The 19,556-nt window shown below is 46.3% G+C and overlaps 1 protein-coding gene across 3 annotated transcripts in view; it reads right to left on the reverse strand.

Annotated features, from left to right (window-relative positions):
- Positions 1–19,556, reverse strand: part of PDIA5 (protein disulfide isomerase family A member 5) — a 192,202-nt gene that overhangs the window by 16,567 nt on the left and 156,079 nt on the right. For all 3 annotated transcript variants that reach the window (XM_090046002.1, XM_090046003.1, XM_090046000.1), the window contains one exon: positions 1,751–1,821. In XM_090046002.1, coding sequence (XP_089902128.1) covers positions 1,751–1,821 — 71 coding nt within the window. The remainder of the gene's footprint in view (positions 1–1,750; positions 1,822–19,556) is intronic.

The following is a 19,556-nucleotide window of genomic DNA, read 5'->3' on the forward strand; positions in this document are numbered from 1 at the left end:
CTACCTCATTACACTTCACACCTCTGCACTTCTTCAACTTTAGATACTCTCCACCAAATTTAAGACCTGCACTCAAACACTGTCTCCATATTTTGAGCCCTTCTATTCAGAGGACTCACTAGACTGTACTTTGAAGCAAAACCTTCCCACAGTTGCCTCTTATTTAACCAAGGCAGATGCTGAACTGAGTTCAGATTCAGAAGTTTCCTAATGTGGCCCAAAGTCCTGATAAGCAAGTCTCACATTGTTTGGGACAGCCAACTTCATATTGCTTACGCAGACTGAAGTTGTGGGGAACCTGAGAAAGGCCCAACTCAGAGCTAGCAGAGGGCAGAAAGAGAAAAAAAAGTGACTTTTTAAAATGTTTTTAGAAACTAAAAGGTATCAACAGAGCACAAACTACCTGCAATGCGCGTGTGGCGCATGGCAGCTCAGGGACAGGATCGGCAGCGTAGCGGCAGGTAGGGCAGGAAACAAAGCAGAGGAACAGGAAGGAGCACAGGATAGAAACCAGGATGCAGAGCACCAGATCAGGCAGACGAAGGGGAGCGGAAGGGCATCTGGGGCAGGTGTGGGGGTAATTTGTGACACACAGGGTGGCCCCCACTGTTATAGCCATTAGCTTAGAACAGCACTAATCCCATTCACTCAAGTGCTTCATGTTAGGAATGTATTTAAATCCAGGCTGGATTAACACATAGGCAAACTAGGCACATGCCACTGTCTCCACATTTTGAGCCCTTTTATATTTGAGCCCTGCACAACATCCCCTCCCCCCCCGCCTCCCACCCCCACACCCCTCTCTTTGAAATGTGACGGGCTCTGCATGGGCGGACGGCAGCACCAGGGTGGGGAAAGGGGGCTCGATGGCTCAAGCCCACGAATTTGTTTGCCTAGGGCCCACCAATGGGTTAATCTGGCCCTGCTTAAATACGCTGCTTAACTGAAGCCACCGTTTCCTTTACCAAGAAAGGTGCCAAGCTGCAAAGCTTGGAAAGAAATCAGGGAGCAGAAATGAGGATGCAGAAATAGCTTTAGCTTTATTTAATAGCATCTTTCATACCCACTGTATCCTGAAACACATTTTAGAGAGGGAGGGCAGGTGGGTGGGCGGGCATCCACATGAATTAGCAAAGGAGATACGCAAGAGCCCAACAGGGCAAGCCATCCCTTACACAGGTCAGAGGGTACCGTACTTGAGTAAGCAAAAGGTTTAAGTGAAGAAAGCTTGCTGGAAGAGACAAACAAATTGCAGTTTCCCAGTTTATGGCTTTTCAAAAGCTCCTGTGCAATTCACAAATCCCATGGAAAGCCAACAGGACTCTCACTCACAAATCATCCTGGGTATTTCAAAAACCTCCCCCAGGTTTCTGCCCAAAGCATAAAATACAGGCTCTCTCCCCACACACAGCACATTAATTATTAACCATGCTTTAAAAGAAAAAGGGTTTTAAATAATCTCTCTCAACTAAAGATTTAAAAAGTTACAGAAACGTTTTAAAGAGAAGAGCTCACCCCAGAAGAAATAAAAGGGGGAGAAGGGGGAACAACAAGAAAAGCTAAAGGCAGAAGAGCATTAACATTTTAACCCAGTTGGCCAGGAAAATAAAAAAAGTATGATCTCTAGGGTGAAAACACGATTCAGCTTTTCAATGATAGCCTTATCATTAGACAAACTGGATCCCGCCTGTGAAATGAAATGGTGGCAGAGGCGTTTTAAACATTGCAGAAACTATTAAAAATGGGTTACCTTGCGATCTTCCTTAAAGAGCTCGGCAGCGGTTGTGAAATGTGGGATGGAATTTTTACAGTGTGGGCACCCTGTTTGGCACGGGAAGAAAAAGAAAAAAAAAATGTAAAATTCATTGTATTAAAAAAAAGGGAAAAAAAAGAGAGACATTAGGGAAAACTCAAAGACAAGCTTGCAGGTGAATCAGACAAAAATTGGCATTAAAAGGAATTACAGATGAGAGGTTCTCACACCCTGAGCAGAGGGATACTAGCAGTCTGCTGTGCTGTCATCAGGAAGATGACTTAATCATGAGTTTGAGTCGCATTGATCCCAATAAGATTTAATCGTCCGCTTAATTTCAGGCATGTGCTTAAGTGCTGTTCTGAATGAGGACCAAGACACAGGGGTATCCTCTTTCACGCCTGTCACTTAACTAGCATTAGACAGCGAGCTACATGCAAATTAATTCCTTTCCTACTATTGTACTTCCACACTCACAGTTCCTGCAGTTGCCTCGCAGGTGGCCTGAGTTTGCAAATGGGAGAAGGGGCAGTCGCGAATGGGAGAAGCGATGGCCTCAAGGGTTGGAAACTGGAAGGGAAGCTCCCGGGACACCAGTCTCCCTCAATATTCAAATAGTTGACAGCACTGGAGAACCACCTGCCTGAGCCAGGCCCGACTTTGCAGGGAGGAGGAAGTCACTGCACCGGCCTCTTGCACGGGGAGAATGGAACCGAATTTGGAGCTGAGGTTACAATTGCCCATTTATCCATGCATTAAAGGGCAGTGCCCAGTTTGAAAGGATGGGCAGGGTTGGAAACCACAAACCTTACAAATATGGGGGTTAAGGGACCGGCACTGAGGAGACCTGAGAAAACTGTGGGGAAGACTGACCAATCCCTGTTTGTACCATTGTGGTCTTCAATCTAAAGGCCAGCTAGCCCCACACTTACACAGGCACGAAATTCACTCAGATAATTTAGAGGTGGCTGGGAAATCACATCAAGAACGTAAAGCCTACCTTCTTTATTAGAGACAACGCTCCATTTTATGCTCTCTCGGGTCAGCAGCTATGTATATGACTGATCTGAGCTACTCTTTAAATATTTTGTTCTGCATTAGATACACCTAAGCAAACGTAAGTAACTAAAATATATACAGTGATTTTTTTTCTTCCCAACTGAATTTAGAGAGATTTTTTTTTTTTTTTTTTTTGCAAGCGAGCTGTCAAAGCTCTTCTTTTTCAGTTAGTACAAGGAAACTGGCCAACTTCTGTCAACCAAGTGTTGTTGCAACATAAAGGTGCAAAGTTAAACAGAGAAGCATTCCTGCCTCTGCCTTCAAATAATAAAGGGCAACATGTAGGCAACTGGATGCCTACAAGCACACCGTGCAGCTAACGTTACTCTTATTGTCATTCATCATTGTAAAATATTGGTTAATAAGCAGCAGTCTTCCTTCTTAGGCAGTACTGAACAAATGCCCTAGCACCATGTTGAAAGGCGCTCCGCTATTGGAAGGGGCATGTCTTTCAGGTCTACGATATGTTAAACCAAGGTGCTGGTGTCAGAGATCACGCAATGCTTTTCATAAGGGAAGATTGCTAACCCTGAAATCTTTGGCCAAATTACAATTTCTGTGATACAAACTCTGCTTTCAAAATATAAAGACCTTTCTTCCTTTAGAATGGGGTTCTCAAAATGCATATATGCCTTATGCAGCTCAAATCCCACGGAAAGTCAGTAATAAGCAGCAAAAACCAATGAAAGTAGCTTGCTGACTTGATACAAGTCACTCAGGCACTTTTAAAAGTCCCATCCTTAATGCCCTGAACTTATACGTGGCACAGGGCAGCTGCACTCCAGGAGCAGTATAGCATACCTACTATCGTGGTACTTTCTTAAGTATTTCTGGTGTTAGTCCGAGGACGCAAGGCGCCTGCGTGGTCCACAGGTAAGGAACCCAGGATTCTGGGTTCGGTTCCCTGGTCTGTCACCAATCTGCGGTGCAACCAAGACAAGTCACATTACCCCTCTGCCTCGTTTCCATCCCACCCTCTGCCAGATGGTTTGAACATAAGGTTTTTCAGGGCTGGGCCTGCTGCCAAACAGACTTTGTACAATGTAAAACAGTGGCCTAGGCTCAGATAAGTCTGTTGGTGCTACTGAAAACAAATACAATGGGAGTTGGCACCAATGCCTGATAACTTTTCAGAAACAGAAGAGAATCAAGCACCCATGAGAGGTGTGCTCTCGCTCATCCAGATAACTCAGGTCACTTTGCAAGCACACTCAACTCTGTCCTTCTAACCCGACAAAGATCCCCATCAGCAAACCCAGTGGCGAGTTGGATGGGCAATACCTGGTCTGTCTGCGGGCTAGGTTTGGCAGGTGGTCCTGGCTGTGCAGAGGGGTGCAGGGGCAGCCTGGCCCTAACCCAGCCTCACTGTGGGGCGAGAGGGCTTCATGCTACCCCAACCCAACCTGGCTGGTGGAGGGAAGGGATGTGGCCTTGCTCCAATCCAGCCATACAGGAAGAGGGGACATGGCCCAGCCCCAAGGGACAATGGGGTTTGATCTCGATGTGTGGGGGTGGGGAGTTGACACAGCCCCAAGCAGGGTAAGGGGGTGCAGCCCAGCACCCACCCTGCCATACAGAGGGAAGGGGACATGGCCCAGCTCTGACCTGCCAGGCAGGACTTGGCATCTGGGGATTTGGCAACTGGGGAGGGTGGTTGTATTAATTGCCACCACTTCCCCATCACCAAATTTTCTGACCTGTGGGTAAACTCATGGGCAGGATGTCATGACTCCATGGGCTACATTTAGCCCATGGACTGGCAGTTGAACACCCTTGCGCTAGCCCAAAGAAACTGTAAGGGAGAAGGGAGGGTTGCGCATTTTCCAACCAGAGTTGGAATCTCAATTTTACAAAAGCTCATTAAGTAACCCATGCAAAGAAAACAGAAGTGTCATAGGAAACATGCAACTTTAATTAAAGACTTCCTCCAAGTTAGCAAATCTCCTTCAGACAACACAATGCATGTAATGCATTGGTTGATGCATTATTCCCCTAGTGCCCAATCCACAGAGGATGGCAATCCGTTAAAGCCATGAACAACTTTGAGAGTTTGGGTTTACAACAGGTCCCTCTCGTCAGAGACATCCGTGGTAAGCCAAGAGATAACAAGAGCATCCCTTCAGACACAAGACAGCTCACTTTGTATTACAAATGCAACCTGGCATTTCATAGTGGTCAACAGATGGCAATTAATAATGCTGCCAGGATGGCAGTGAAGATGTTGAAAAGGAGATTAACATACTCATGGGGGGCAGGGACGGGTGTCAACAGTCATTCAACAATTATAGCCACCATGCAATTATTAACCTGTACCGCAGGGCAATATTTAAACACAAGACATCAAGATGGTTATTTGGTTCAGGCAAAGGTTTATGGGTTCTGAAGGCTAGACAAGAGTATTATATGACCTAGACCAGTGATTTTCAACCTGTGGTCCACAGACCTCTGAGGGTTCACGACTATGTCTAAGGGATCCATGAAAGAGGACTAGGATCAATGAGAAGTACGTACATACTCGCCCCTTACAATTCGAAGGGGCCCACACCTCCATTCGAAATTTCCAAAGAGGTCAGCACCTCCACATGAAATTTTTTAGGAGTCCATAAATTAAAAAAAAGGTTGAAAAACCACTGATCTAGACTATTGCTTAGGGTCTTCCAAGTGCTGTAAGCAAGTTCAGGGTTTGTAGGCAATAATGCAATGCTGAGGAGACTCAGCAGATGTCACGATTCACAGTCACTGGTAAAAACTCTAATCCTCCCAGTTTTAACCTATATCTTACATGCTCCTCAGCTCCTGAGAGTTGCTTTCACTAGGTTACCCATGGCTTCCTTACTTTTATGCTTATCATCCCACTCCAATCTGCAAATTACTTTTGCATTTGCCAACGTGTGGCTTACACCACTTCACACCTCACCACCTTTGGCCCAGAGTGCTCTCGTCCCTGCACTTTGATCACAAAGCTAAAAACACCACCATATGGCTTTTGGCATCACCGACTCTTCAAGTCCGATGGGCCTTTCGTTAGCTCTGGACATCTATCTGTGGAACAGATGTGAATTTTGTGCTGAATCCTTAAGGAGCTTCAAGAAGTCATCAAGAGAGATGTGGGAAGAGCACATCATATGGAACAGCAGAACATCATCTGTTACAACTTAAAAGGCTTGCCAAGTGTCGAAAACTGGAAGTCACCCAATTCAAGCTTTCTATTTAAAGTGTGTGCACACACATGCACATACAAGCAGAGGACAAAATCTTTACTTTGACAGAAGGAAAACTTATTCCCACCACTCCCTCTTCACACCCACTCTCACACTTTTCTTTAAAGTATTCACACTACTGTGGAGACTAGAATGCAGAAAGAGGAAATGATCAAGCGCTGTATGTTAAGATAGGAAAGTGTGTAGTCATTTTCCAGATGGGCTGTAATGGAAAGCGATTAAACATTTAGCGTCTGAAGGCGTGGATGAGATGTCACGAGTGGCCAGGTTCGATCCCACACATTTAGCAATCACCTAGGGTTTTAATTTTAGTACAGACCTGGGAGCCCAAATTTCTCAGGCAACTTTGAAAATCTTAGCCACCGTCCCCAGTGGGAAAGCCGGACGACAGGAGCGTTTTCCAAAGGAGAAGACCCATTGTGTTCTAGGGAGGAGAGGTTCCCCTGCCCCTCACCCCATTTGGCTTGGTGGACCGCAGCTTTATTTTGGCAGCACAAGGTTATTTATGAGAGAACTGGGATCGGTTCACGTGCCCTTAAACTGGGCCACAGCATTTGGGCACTCTGGGTTGCAGTCAAGATGAAGGTGTTTGTCTGGAAGAGTTCGGGTTCCTATGACAAGGTCAATGCAGTCAAAGCAGGAAACAGGGATGTGGGTGGTGGAAACAGGGACATATAGGAAACTGGGATGTGGGTGGAATTACCTAGTGGTAAGACACGTGAGACATGGGTGCAGTCCACGTTAGATTTGACAGGGGATGGGAGGCGGTCTGGCATCAGAATTGGATTCAGGAGCTGTAGCCAAGGTCAGGGTCAGACTTTGAGAACTGAACTGCTTTCTTGGTAGTCCAGCTTCAGGAATGATAGAGGACTGGTTCTCAGAGTATGGACCACTTAGTTCTCTGAAAACCCAGTTACTGTGCAGGGTCCCAAATTTCACATCCAGAAATGTCAAGGCAAAGAAAACCCTTAATCATTTTTCAGTATAATTGACCAGAATTCCTTTCCTATGCAAAATCCCATGAAGGCATCATATGCACTGAAAGGGATGCAAGAGATAAAGTGCAACAGCATGCAGCTGATTTCCCTCTATTGCAAGGGTGATAGAAAGATACTGCAATCCTAGCTAGAGAGCCTTGCTTTATAGATCAAGCAGCAACAGCTCATGCTTCATGTTTGGAGGCTCTCAGTTTATCCTGTGGAGGGCCAGCCAAGAAGGCAGCTGCCTTGAACTAGTGAAACTTTCTAGGACAGCAGAACTACCTGTTTGCACCTGGCATTGTCCATCACTGCAATGGAAGCTGCTGTACAAGTCGCTTGGATGTGCTCCCTCCAGTCACTAGTTGGTCTGGGAACAACTGCAGGAGAGCACCACAGGCTGGACAGGGTCACAGGGTGAAAGAAGAGGCCGTATCTCCCACTCTGATAAGAATACTGGGGAATTAAAACCATCAAGAGGGCAATTTCCAGGACGGCCTCAGCACCACACATCATCCAGAAGGGCTTGAATTGCCTGACCAGTGGGACACACTGCAGAGAATCAAGGAATTTGGGGAAATAATGGCTATATTGATCCTGAGACGAGTTCTTTTCATTTTTCTGACCTGGTATCCTCATGTGCTGAATCTATTGATTGTATTAACAGCTGTATTTCAGAGTATCTTGTCTTGGTGTTTATGAAATAAGCGGTAAAGAACAGATTTAGATTTGTGCAATGCAGGGGTCCACAGGTTGTGAGCACACTACTGGGTATCAGGGACTCCTGAACAATGGAGGCTGGTACAAAAGCAGGATGCACCATTTGGAGAGGTATATTTTAAAGATTTCAAGGCAATCCTGTCATCCTAATGGCAAGCTAGAGAGAAAATTTCAAATTAAGTGGAATGCTGTTTCAGAACACCATGGCACCAACTGATTGCACATCATCAAGCAAAGCAAAATAATAAGCAGAGATATCTTCAAGTTGACTAGATCTAATAAATACTCCTTTTGTAAAAGGAACCTACCTTAATAGTGAACAGATTGAGGAAAGGCAATAAAAACCAAAACCAAGTAAAGGTGAGAATTAAAATAAGACAAAACAAACTGACCACCCTGTTTGTTGCAAATGATTGCAGATATTTGTCCTAACACATCAGGCATAAAGGATAACATGTGCAATTGTAGAGCAGCCAAAATAGCGAAGGAGAAATGTGATGGGGTTAATTAGGGGAAAAAAAGGACTTTCAAGTAATGAAGAAGTCAAAGGAACATCCTGTCCCTGTTTTGGCCGGAGTACAATGTTCCTATTAAGGGATTTTTTAACTAAGTGTGTCCTTTAGAGATGTCAAAAGCTCAAAAGGAAAAACTTGAGAAACTTTTAGAAATTCAGATGCAGTAAATTATTGGGAGCAGATGGTACTTATCAAGAGGTCCCAAGAGTAGTGTGTGAAACAGATACTGGCCACCTGACTAACTTTCACCATATTGAATTTATAATGCATCTGGGTAAAATTTTACCCAAACCGCCTGAGTGACCCATGTCTCATTTTCAAAAGATTTGGATTCCTAAAGGCTTAAGTCTTTTTCCTCCTATCCTTAAGAGTCTAAGCCACTTAAGGCTGTGCCTAATGCAAAAGATCCATGGCCTTAATTATATCCACATTGTTAACATGATACAGTCCCTCCAGAGTAGACACAGTTCTATCACTACAAATGGGCTTATATCAGTATATGCTTTTTATTTTGATTTCCATACAGAAAGGAGTTTATCCTAGCTATAACACATGGGAAAAGAGTGAAGCTGACAGTAATGAACATTAATCAGAAATTAACAATTATAGAAAACTGATAAGGAAAGCAAAAGCACACAAATAGGAATCTACAGGCAGCAGAGATAAAGACAATCAGGACAAGTTTTAAATAGATGAGGAGCAAGAGGAATCCTAATAGTGATCCATTACTAGATGGTAATGGAAGAACTGTCATATATTAATACAGAAAAGGCAAAAGTAATGCATAAATATTTCCGCCCTATATTTGAGGAAAAAATGGATAATGTAGTCATATCACAAAAGGAAAATAAAGCACTTTCCCTTCCAAGTGATCAGTAGGATATTAAACAGAGGCCATGGAAGTTAGTCATTTATAAAATCAAGAAATAGGTCCAGATAAGTTGCGTTAAAGGGTTTTTAAAAAGCTGAGTAATTCGGACCATTAATATTCATTTTTGAGAACTCATCAAAACGCTGGGGAAGTTCCAGGAAAGTGGAAGAAAGCCAGCACCGTGCCACTTCCCAAATAGGCAAAGACGATAATTGTAGAGTTAGAAATGCTCCACTTCAAGTAAGGATTAGTTTGTGGAAGTGCTCTAGCCTGTTGTATACATGAGGCAAGGTCAGGTGATGACAACGGTCCCTTTTGATCTTCTAATCTATGGAGTCCAAAACGAAATTCTCATACAAGTGCAAGTTACTGTATAGACCAGGCATTAGGCATCTTTGAAAACTGGACCCAATACATTTAACCTGGCTGTTTACGATAATTTTCACACACAACACACTATACAATACTGTACACAGAAGCCATAAGTAGTTTGATAGTTGACCAACTTAGTAAATAGATTGAAGATGCACCATTTTGAAAGGGACCGTTTCAATATACCTTCGTGTGCTTAGGGCTGCAGATGGCTTCAGGGTGCAACTGATTGCCAACTTAACTCATCAGCGCCATCCCAATAATGACCTGCGCTCTCTTCTCCATACAACAGAAAATGGTTTCACTTCTTCACCCACCTTTAGCACCTCTCATCCCCAAAAGCTTTGATGGACACGAGTCGTCACAAATTGCCCCTGATCAGTAGGCATTGGTTTCTCCCTTTTTCATACGGTTCAAAGATCAACCGAGTCAAAGAGAGGGTGACCTGCTCAACAGGTTCAGTTCTGGTAGGTACTGACCACACTGGGGAAGTGCTGACTGCATTCAGTAGCAAAGCACATGGAAGCTGCGAGTGCTTTTCAGGACGGGTTGTACAGTACAAATTGCATAGCAGAGAATGGAGCCCCAGAGCCCTGACTCCTCGTCTCCTGTTCTCCGTAATCGCCCTCCGAACAACAGGGAGAGACACAGCCTTCCATTATAGGTTTAAAACAACTACTCTAGGAAGCAAAAGCAGCACATTATGCACCTATCAAAACAAACAGAGGAGCTGGCAGGCAGGAGAGGAAAGGAAGGCAGCTTCCATGTCGAGAATTTCAAGCAATTAAAACAAGGATATTACTTGGTCAATCAAGGACAGATAGGCCAAGTGCAATCACTGTGAAGATAAGAACTGAAAAATAGATAGTGCTTAAACCAACACAATTCATGCAGCTGCGCAAGTTATTGAAACCATAGGTGATTTTGAGAAAGCTATCTGGAGATGTTACTGAAAGGTTAATTTGCTTTCGTTCCACCAGTGGAGAACGGCAAGGCCTTTTAATTGAATATCTGGACCCAATGCTTGCTTGATATGACCTGACATGCAGCATAACTTGTGCCCGAGAAGTACGATTATTAATAATTGAAGTGGGGGGGGCCTCCTTTGATTTGAGAGGGTCAGGAGGTTTTCAGTTAAGCGTCAGGTCAATCAGGGCTTGCCTCGTTGCTCTCAACGATGACATACAAGCCATTAATAACTGCTCTCACACGCCGCTGTCTGCCGAGAGATGCGACCTTTTCTTTTAGCAACCCTTTAAAACAACAACAAAAAAAGCTGATTTCCATTCCAGTCCAAGGCTTGAAGGAAAGGCTCGCTGACAGTACATGGAAGAAGTGGGAGTGCGGGCCAAAGATACAGTATCATAGTACGGTGTGTGGGAAGATCTGCAGCGTCTGAAGTCTGAGGAGATATGCTAATGTAGGAGAAAAGGTGGCTGGACAATAGCAAGGAGACTAGGATGCCAAATGCTGACTCCAAGGGATTCAGGAGGAAATCATACAAAATGAGGGTTGGGCGGGCCCTCAGGAGGTCACATCTAGTCCAACCCCGTGCTCAAAGCAGGACCAGCCCCAACTACATCATCCCAGCCAGGGCTTTGTCTAACCAGGTCTTAAAAACCTCCAGGGATGGAGATGCCGACACCTCTCTGGGTCACCTCTTCCATCAGGAATAAACAAAGAAAGGAAGAATATTTTGTGTCCTGGAAATGAGAGGTGATACGTGAAGTTTCCCCACTAGATCTAACCGCTCTCTAGAACTCACAAGACGACAATATAATGGGAAGTCTAGAGGGATAAAACGGAGGAAGAGAGGGGCTCCTTGCTCACGTGAGCTGATCTGCTGGAGCCAGCCCGAATGGGACAGTTGCAAGCCACCGCACTAGCCCAGCTGTAAATAGTCTAATCAAATTCTCCAATAAAAATCCAAAATTCTCCTATTACAAATCCCAAATCCACGTTTTTCTGTGACTAAAATGAAATGACACTTATATATAAGCTGAATACAATGTTTTACGGAGATATTTACAATTTTAAAGCAATTTAGAAGCCTACTAGTGCCTCAATCGTCATAATAAAATAAATTCTAAATACCTGTATACTTTGGCATTTGATTTGGGGTTTTTTTATCATGGAAAAATCAGAGCTCTTTCTGCCCCCTTTGCTCACCACGGTGTGGACCCGGCTGCAGCCGTCTCCCTCCCCACTCCCCCCGGCTGCTTTGTGCTGCTGAGCAGCCCTGATGTGCCAGTGCCCCAGCCCTGCCAGTGCCCCTTGCTCCTGACCCACAGCCCCCTGGCCCTACCAGTGCCCCTCACTCCCCCCTGGCCCCAGCTGGGCAGTGTCCCCAGCCCTACTCCCTCCCTCATCGTGGCCACTACTGCCTCAATCTGACTCCCTTGTGTCACCTATGCCTCTCCCACTTCCTATCCCCCCATAGATTTACCTGCAGGCAGCTGGAGGAGCCACTCTCCACCGCTGGTTGGCCATATGGCTGCACCCCTGCGTACGTGCGTGTACACACATGCACAGGGTGCCCCCCTGGATCCCGCTCCCCCCACCCCAAGCAGCCCCTTGCAGGCTGGAGCTCTGCCAGCCTGCAAAGGGAAACCTGCTGCTTCCTGTGTTTTTCTCAAGCAAAGAGAACATTTGCATTTTTCCGTGGCAAGCAGAAAACCCAGATCCCTGCTCATCGCATGCTTGCGGGCAAGTCTCAATTATGCTGCCTACATTTTTGAACTGTGTAATGAGAAGATTACATCTACTTGACAGCGATGCCAAGAGGATCCATCAGGTCAGGAGTGTGTGGCATTTGACCCATGGGGCTCCCCACGGCTCTGGATATTTGGCAGCAGGGGAGCCATGCTAACGTTAAATGCCTTCCCTGTTGCCTGATATCTAGAACACTGGAAAGTCCCACGGGTTGTATGATATGGCTTTGCACACTACAAACGTGTCGCCAGATTCAACGCATGTGGCCGGGCTAGGAATGTGGCAAGAGCCAGCACGTAGGGTTGGGTCAGAGAGCAGGATCACACCCTCATGCCAACCCTGCACGTGGGATCCAGCCCCCAGACCAGCACCGCACCGCTCATCTGAGCACCACAGCATTAGGTGTTTGCACAGCCCAGAGTACTTGCGGAGTGCCAATTACTGATCTTAGCAGCAAGGGAGCAGACTTTGGCTCACACGCTCCCACAGAACCCCTCTCCTGGTGCTTTCCAAAATCCTAGCTCATCTGAGCTCAGTACGCACAACACACCTACTGGATGCAGAATTTCATTAACCCTTGAAGTGCACTTATCCAAAGGATGTGTATAACATGCAGTGAAAGAGCGCCCAGGTAACTATGGCTACAGCTCTGCCTAGGCATTTACTTCTTGAATACTGTATTTATCTCATTACTTTGTCAAACACTCGAGTTATCTGGAGTGCAAAGGTCCTATGTAAAACCAAAGCCTTTTAAAACCACTACCTTTAACATGAGCAGCTTTTTTTTGGAGGGGGAGGGGGTAGGAAGGCCAGAGATGTAGGGACCCCTGACATTTTTGGGGATAGCAAGGAAGGAGAAAGGCTCTTATGCAGGATTCCTCAGCTAGATTTCCCATAACAGGAACTGGGGCTGAGTCTTGACTAATAGCACAATATCAGTGCTCAGCCGATACTGTAATTTGGACCCTTAAACAGCAAGTAATCCTGCAAATCAGAAAAGTGTACAGTGCATGCCTCTAGCTTGCAACTACAAGGGTTACTTTTATAAAAAATAGAGGGGAGTGGGAGGGAAGGCTGGTACACTCAGAATAAAGCCGGCATTTCAGACCTAGAGCTCCGGGATTTTTCATGCACCTTCTGCCAATTCCCTGTGTCATCTAATGTACATGCACAGTAGTCAACAGCTTCCTCACAGCTGTATTTCTTAAAAAGCAGGCTTCAACCTGGCATCTCACGTTGTAAGCACAATTAACAGTGGCCATATTTAGCAGTAAGAGCAAATGGAGAGGCATTCAGCACATAGATGCTGGATTTGCAGATACAGCTGGGTAGTCAGAAGGTATAGATGGGGGTGGGGAAAGAGTACAATTAAATTGCACTATCAAAATTACACCTGTTAAATCCCAGCCTGACTCAAAAGCAGGCCCTTGAAATATTGCTGTAATACTGTAAATCTGCACCGGTTCCACATTGCACAATGCCAGTTGTATTTTTGTGGGAGGGAATATTTGGTGGCAACTGGTTCAAGTGGCCCTTTTGTTAAATCATCCGTTGAAGCCATCCCTGTCGTGTGCATGAAGAGGTCAGCTTCGCAAGAGGTAAATCTCCCGCCCAACGATTCAATCAGTTGTAACATTTTAAGGTTTTTAAAGATTTAAAGTGGGAATCCTGTCTCACAGAACGAGGGAGGGGGACCCTGACAAATTTATCTTCAGGTTTAATGCCACAGCTGTATTCCCAGAGCGCCCTGCCTGTTCCCGCCTTGGCTGCGTTCAGTCCATTAAACTGACTCATAACTTCTGAGTTAAGAGTAATGGTGAAGAGCAGTTCTCTCGGTGCTAATTAATATCCTCAGACACAAACACTGAGCCAGCCTGACCTCTTTTCAGATTCATCCTTTATCAAAAACAGACCATTAGCGGACTTGGTGGAGAGCACTGGCATCAACACTATTTACAGCAATAAGCATGAATCTGACTGATGTGATAATCAATAGCAAACACCCCGCTAACGAACAGAAGAAAACTGGCTGCAGCTCACATAAATAATCAAAACCGCAAAACACACATGCCGCATTTGAAGAACCCTTATCCGAGCGCTCACATCTAGATCCTGGATCTCCTTCTCCTACGTTCAACCAGCAAATTCTTCCTAGTGATACTCGAAGCTTTTCAAGTGATTCTTTGCAGTGTGCGTCTTAATTTTGGATAGATATTTTAGGCCTCATTTACTAACGTACATTTTGTTCACATGCTTAAATACAGCTTACTAATAAAAGCTAAATAAGGCATACTTCGTCGTAGAAGATGGGGGTAAATATTGTAGACTTTATGACAATGTGTAACCATATGCACAATTATGGGAAATGGGTCTCTCCTACAAGAATCCTGAAGATGTTGATTTGTGCATACCCAGCCTCTTATATAGCTACTCAAGGGGGATGATGTTTTAGTGGAACTAAATACTTCATTAAAGGGATCAACTAGTCTCCATTAGAAACACTTTTCCTGTGAACAGCTTATCCAAGAAATACTTGCTGAAGGGTTTTTTGAAGCCCCCTGTGAAAGAGCTAGCCATTGGTAACGATGGACCACTGGTCCACACACTTCCTATTTCCTTACGGGACACAGAACTTACCAGGCTCTTATTGGTACGTCTCCTTGGCTTCAGCGGATCTACCAACCCAGTATTTCTCTCCTTGTGGTTTTGTCAGCTGATCCACATGGAACTGGATTCAACTCCCACACTATCTAGATCAGTGTTTCTCAACCTTTTAGGTAGCAAGTACCCCCTAACTTATTAAAATTTTCAGAAGTACCCCAACACTCAATTGTCCAGGGGATTTTATATCTGCAGACCAATGTGTATCCATATGATGTAAGAAGGGCTGTGTATATAAGGCCGTGATATGGCAGATGTCTGATCTGGTGTGGGTAGGGTTGCCACCTTTTATACCAGGGTGCTCAAGAATGTACCTGGGCTTGAGGCGATGTTGGCCAAAGCTAGGAGGGCTGAACCCAGTGTTGCGCAAAGTGTGGTGCGCCAAATTATTGCTGGGGAATTTAAAGAGTTGCTCAATGTGCAGCGTGCCAACTTTTTTGCCATAGTTTTGAGAGGAGGAAGGGGTGAGAGAGAGAAAGAGAGAGAGACAGGGAAGGGGGGAGGCTGAACAGAGTGAAGGGGGGAGAGAGCAGGGACAGGTAGCAACCGCAGCTGTGGTACAGGCAGGTGGTGTTGGCTGCTTCTGGGGCCGCTGCAGCAGCAGTTGGGGCGATTTCACGGATTTGATAGATATTAGGGCTGGAAGGGACCTCAGAAGATCAGGTCCGTGGCACGGTGAGGTAAGTCTGTAGGGCAGCGGTCAGCAACCCCTGGGGCACGTGTGCCAAGCATGGCATGTGAGGCCGTTTTGCTCAGCACGTTAAGTCTGTAGGGTGGGGGTGGGCAACTCCTGGAACAAGCATGGCACGTGAAGCCATTCTGCTTGGCTCTCCACTGCCAGCCACGGAGCCCGGGCTGTTCCCAGCAGGTGGCTGGGAGGCTGCAAGCCCTGCTGCAAGCAGCCCGGGCTCTGCGGCTGAAAGCAGCTACCCAGTGCCTGGGCTGGCTGCAGCGGAGCTGTGCCAGGCTCCAGCATCCTGCGGCTCCAAGCAGATAGTGGGGGGGACCCTGAGGCAGCGCGGCCCAGAAAAGCCCTGTGCCGCTGCCAGCACTGCCTGTATCCAGCCTGGGTCCTGGGCAGCTGCAGCAGGGAGGCTGCAAACAGCTGCACCAGGCTCCGCAGCCCCAGCATCAGCCCCAAGCTGGCAAATGCATGTGCACCTCAAGACAGAGAGCGGGTTTATCCCCACCCTCTGCTCTGAGGCACGTATGCAGTTGCCACCAGCATGGAGCTGATGATGGAGCTCTGGAGCCGAGCGCAGCTGTTTGTAGCCAGCCTGGGCTCTCGGACAGCTGCAGTAGGCAGCAGTCAGGCTACAAACAGCTGCACTGGGCTCCGCAGCCGCAGCATCAGCTCCGTGCTGGCGGTGACTGCGCTTACACCTCAGAGCAGACAGCAGGGATAAACCCACTCTCTGCTTTGAGGCTCACGTGCAGTTGCCGGCATGGAGCCAATGCCAGGGTTGTGGAGCCCCGTGCAGCTGTTTGCAGCCTGACTGCTGCCTACTGCAGCTGTCCGAGAGCCCAGGCTGGCTACAGGCAGGGGCTGGCAGCGGCACAGGGCTTTTCCCTGTGCTCGATGGCAGCGGTGCTGGCGGGGGCAAGCAGCAGCCCCCCTCCCATCACCGCATCCTGCCCCGAGCGCCAGGAAGAGCCCGGTGCCACCATCAGCCCTCCCACCCGCAGCGAACTGGGCCCCAGGCAGGCTGGGTCATGGGGCCAATCTCCACAGTGCAGGAGGGAGCAGGGCAGCACCCTGCCCCTCCCACACTCAGGGGGTCTCAGTCTGCCCATCCCCCTCCCCCCACGCAAAGACCAGGCAGGATAAAAAAGAAAGAAAACCTACCTGCCTGTTGGCGGGGAGTATGCAGGTATCTCTGTGCTCACCCCCCCCCCCCCCCCCACAGCAGCCTTTGGATGGCTTGGGGGTGGGGGTGAGCAGCCAAATGTGAACCCAGCAGTGGCAGGGGGTCTGGCTGCACCCCCTTGCTATGGGGGTTTTTCACGCCTGCATACCCCCTGCCTGTGTCTCATGTACCCCCAGGGAGATGCGTATCACAGGTTGAGAAACTATGGTCTACACTAGGGTGGTCATCCAACCCGAGGGACTCTCCTAGGGTCCTAAAATTTTGCAGCTAGAGAGCACTACCAGTGTTAATGGTTAATCGGTAGTACTGGGCGCCAAATTTTCAGACCCATGAAGGGCTGGTGCACGGACTGAAAGAAGTGTGCAGGATAAGGCACTGGATCAGACCCACAGATTGACCCCATGAGCAGATGCCATGGAAGGCAGTCCAACCTGTGCACCGACCTCATGCCACTCATCTGGCCAAGGGACCAGAAGGTTGGGTGCCACTGGTCTAAAGTCTCCAAGTATGGAAACGGCTCAAGAAAAAGTAATCGTTTGGAGCTGAGCACTCTGCTGGGCTGTTAGGGATGTCAGCACTCTGACTGCATTCCCACCCCTCTTGAAGAAGAAACATCCTCCTTTCCAGGAGCTGACAGAAGAAAAGGAGCTCTCCAGGTTGGGGTGCTACAGATAGTATGGGCTGGCATCAATGGGCCCTTCAGTAGTGGGAGACTGAATAAGGCTCCTTCTCGAGGAGTCCCAAAGTAGAGTGGCCTCTCAAAAGTGGTGCAATCTGTGACAGCATCTTACAGTATTTTTCTTTATGGAGTGAGGAATTTCCTTAGCTTCATAATGAGAATATCCTGGAAGCCAGTATCAAGAGCCTTGCTAAAGCTAGGGTATCTCTCATTCATTGCTCTGCCTACATCCACAAAAGCCATCACCTTATCATAAAAGAAATTCAGTTCGGTCTTGACGAATCTGTACTGGCTGTTGCTGATCACCTTGTTATTCTCTAGGTGCTTAACAAGACTTCTTGATGACATGCTCCCCAATCTTTCCAGGTACTGAGGTCAGGCTGACTGGGCTGTAATTCTGCAGAGGAGTTTTCCCATCTATCTTCTAGCCACAGGTCAATGAGGGATTCCCCGTCTAGCCACCGACAAGCTCTCTCTGTGACGGTACACCTTCACAAAGACTTCGGAACCCAAGAAGGAAGTTTGCATTTTGTTAGAAAACCGACTTGCTGCCGGGCCTCACCCTAGTTTGGCAAGACAATTTTAAGACCTGTTTTTCCTTTTCAATGGTTTTCAAACTACACCAAAAACTCTTCCAAGAGGTCTTAAAGGAAAGCTGAATGTTTTAACTCATTCCCACTTACCAAGGAAAATGCAAGTTTGGAAAAGACTTTATGAGATAAGCAAGCAGCAAAACAAAGAGATGACACCTCTATACAAGTAGCAGCTGCCCAGTTTTATGTAAATCTGTACTAAAATCTCAACCAACAAAAGAATAATCTCCAACCATGCTTTTACTCAGTGTGTTCTTAAGTATAGTGTCCATGGGTCAGGTTGTATTAGTCCTAAAGGATGAACCTCACTAGCTGACAACAGTAATTCCAATTTAAATAAAAGTTTCTGGCACGATTAGTAAAGGCAAACTGGAAGTCAGCTCTCAGCAGCAAAATGCTTATTAGAAAATACCCATTTGGGGAACCCTGTAGAGCCCTACAAATTGAGGCCATTTGGTAAGCTAATTATATTGACAACAGCCACCTCTACAAGCTCCTAAAAAGAACAGTGATTTTTTTTCCTTATTATCACTTCTTGCTTACCTCATTACCAATTTAGCTGACAGAAAAAGTTATTAAAAAAACTGCCTGCGTATTTTTTTTTTTTAAGAAGAGAAGCTGAATTTGTCTGTAAAGCATGAAATCCTCCCTCTACAACCAGCCATTCAGCACAATAAATCCTAAGTAACTAGGACTTGTTCAAGCATAAATCCTACCATAATCCTAACATGGTCGATTCCTTCACACCAGAAATCATCTTGAAGGTAGGTTTTGACCTTCACAATGATCCACAAATACTTGCATTGCCATGTTATTCTTTGTTTCTTAAAAACAATATTGAGGTTTGAAAAGAAAGAAGAAATGCCTTTTTTGTGGGGGGAAGGGGGGCTACTTTTTCGACTTGCAGAAAACCCTTCATTGAAATCCCGACTGCAAGAAAATACACAACGGATATGTAAAACTTGAGACTGTAGCACTACTATTCTCCATTATAAACTTGATGATTAGAGCTGGGCAGAAAAATATATTTCCCTCCCCCCCAAAAAAGAGATTTGTGCATATTCTCATTGTGCACTGGGATAAAGCTAAAACCTTTAGATGTTTTCCATGGAGAAAAAAAAAACAAAACCCAAAACCAAAAAACCCTAATAAGCTGACCCCAGCAAACCCTGCATCTTGCTGGGCATTCACCCAGGTTCAAGTCCCAGATCTGTCATCCCACCCACATTATATGGATGCAACCCATCTGCAAGGCTATTGTATATTCTGGGGTGGGCATCTGACTTTTTCCCCTTGCTGGAGCTGTTCCACTAAGAAAATACAACATTCATTGGAACAGGGACTTGAACCCGGGGCCTCTCATATCATAGGTGAGCACCAGATCTACCAGGTTATAGATTCACTATCTCTGTCTCTTGCCCACTGTTTTGAATTCACAGAAGCAGAAATAGCTCCAGTCAAAACGCCTGGATGGTCTAAACCCACAGCTGGTAGCAGCTGGGAGGTCAGAAAGCACAGCTGCAAGGAAAGAGGGACAGGCTGAAGGCCCGGGTCT

Source organism: Crocodylus siamensis, chromosome 4, assembly GCF_052110815.1.
Source record: "Crocodylus siamensis isolate JL-2025a chromosome 4, ASM5211081v1, whole genome shotgun sequence".
NCBI classification, from domain to species: domain Eukaryota; kingdom Metazoa; phylum Chordata; order Crocodylia; family Crocodylidae; genus Crocodylus; species Crocodylus siamensis.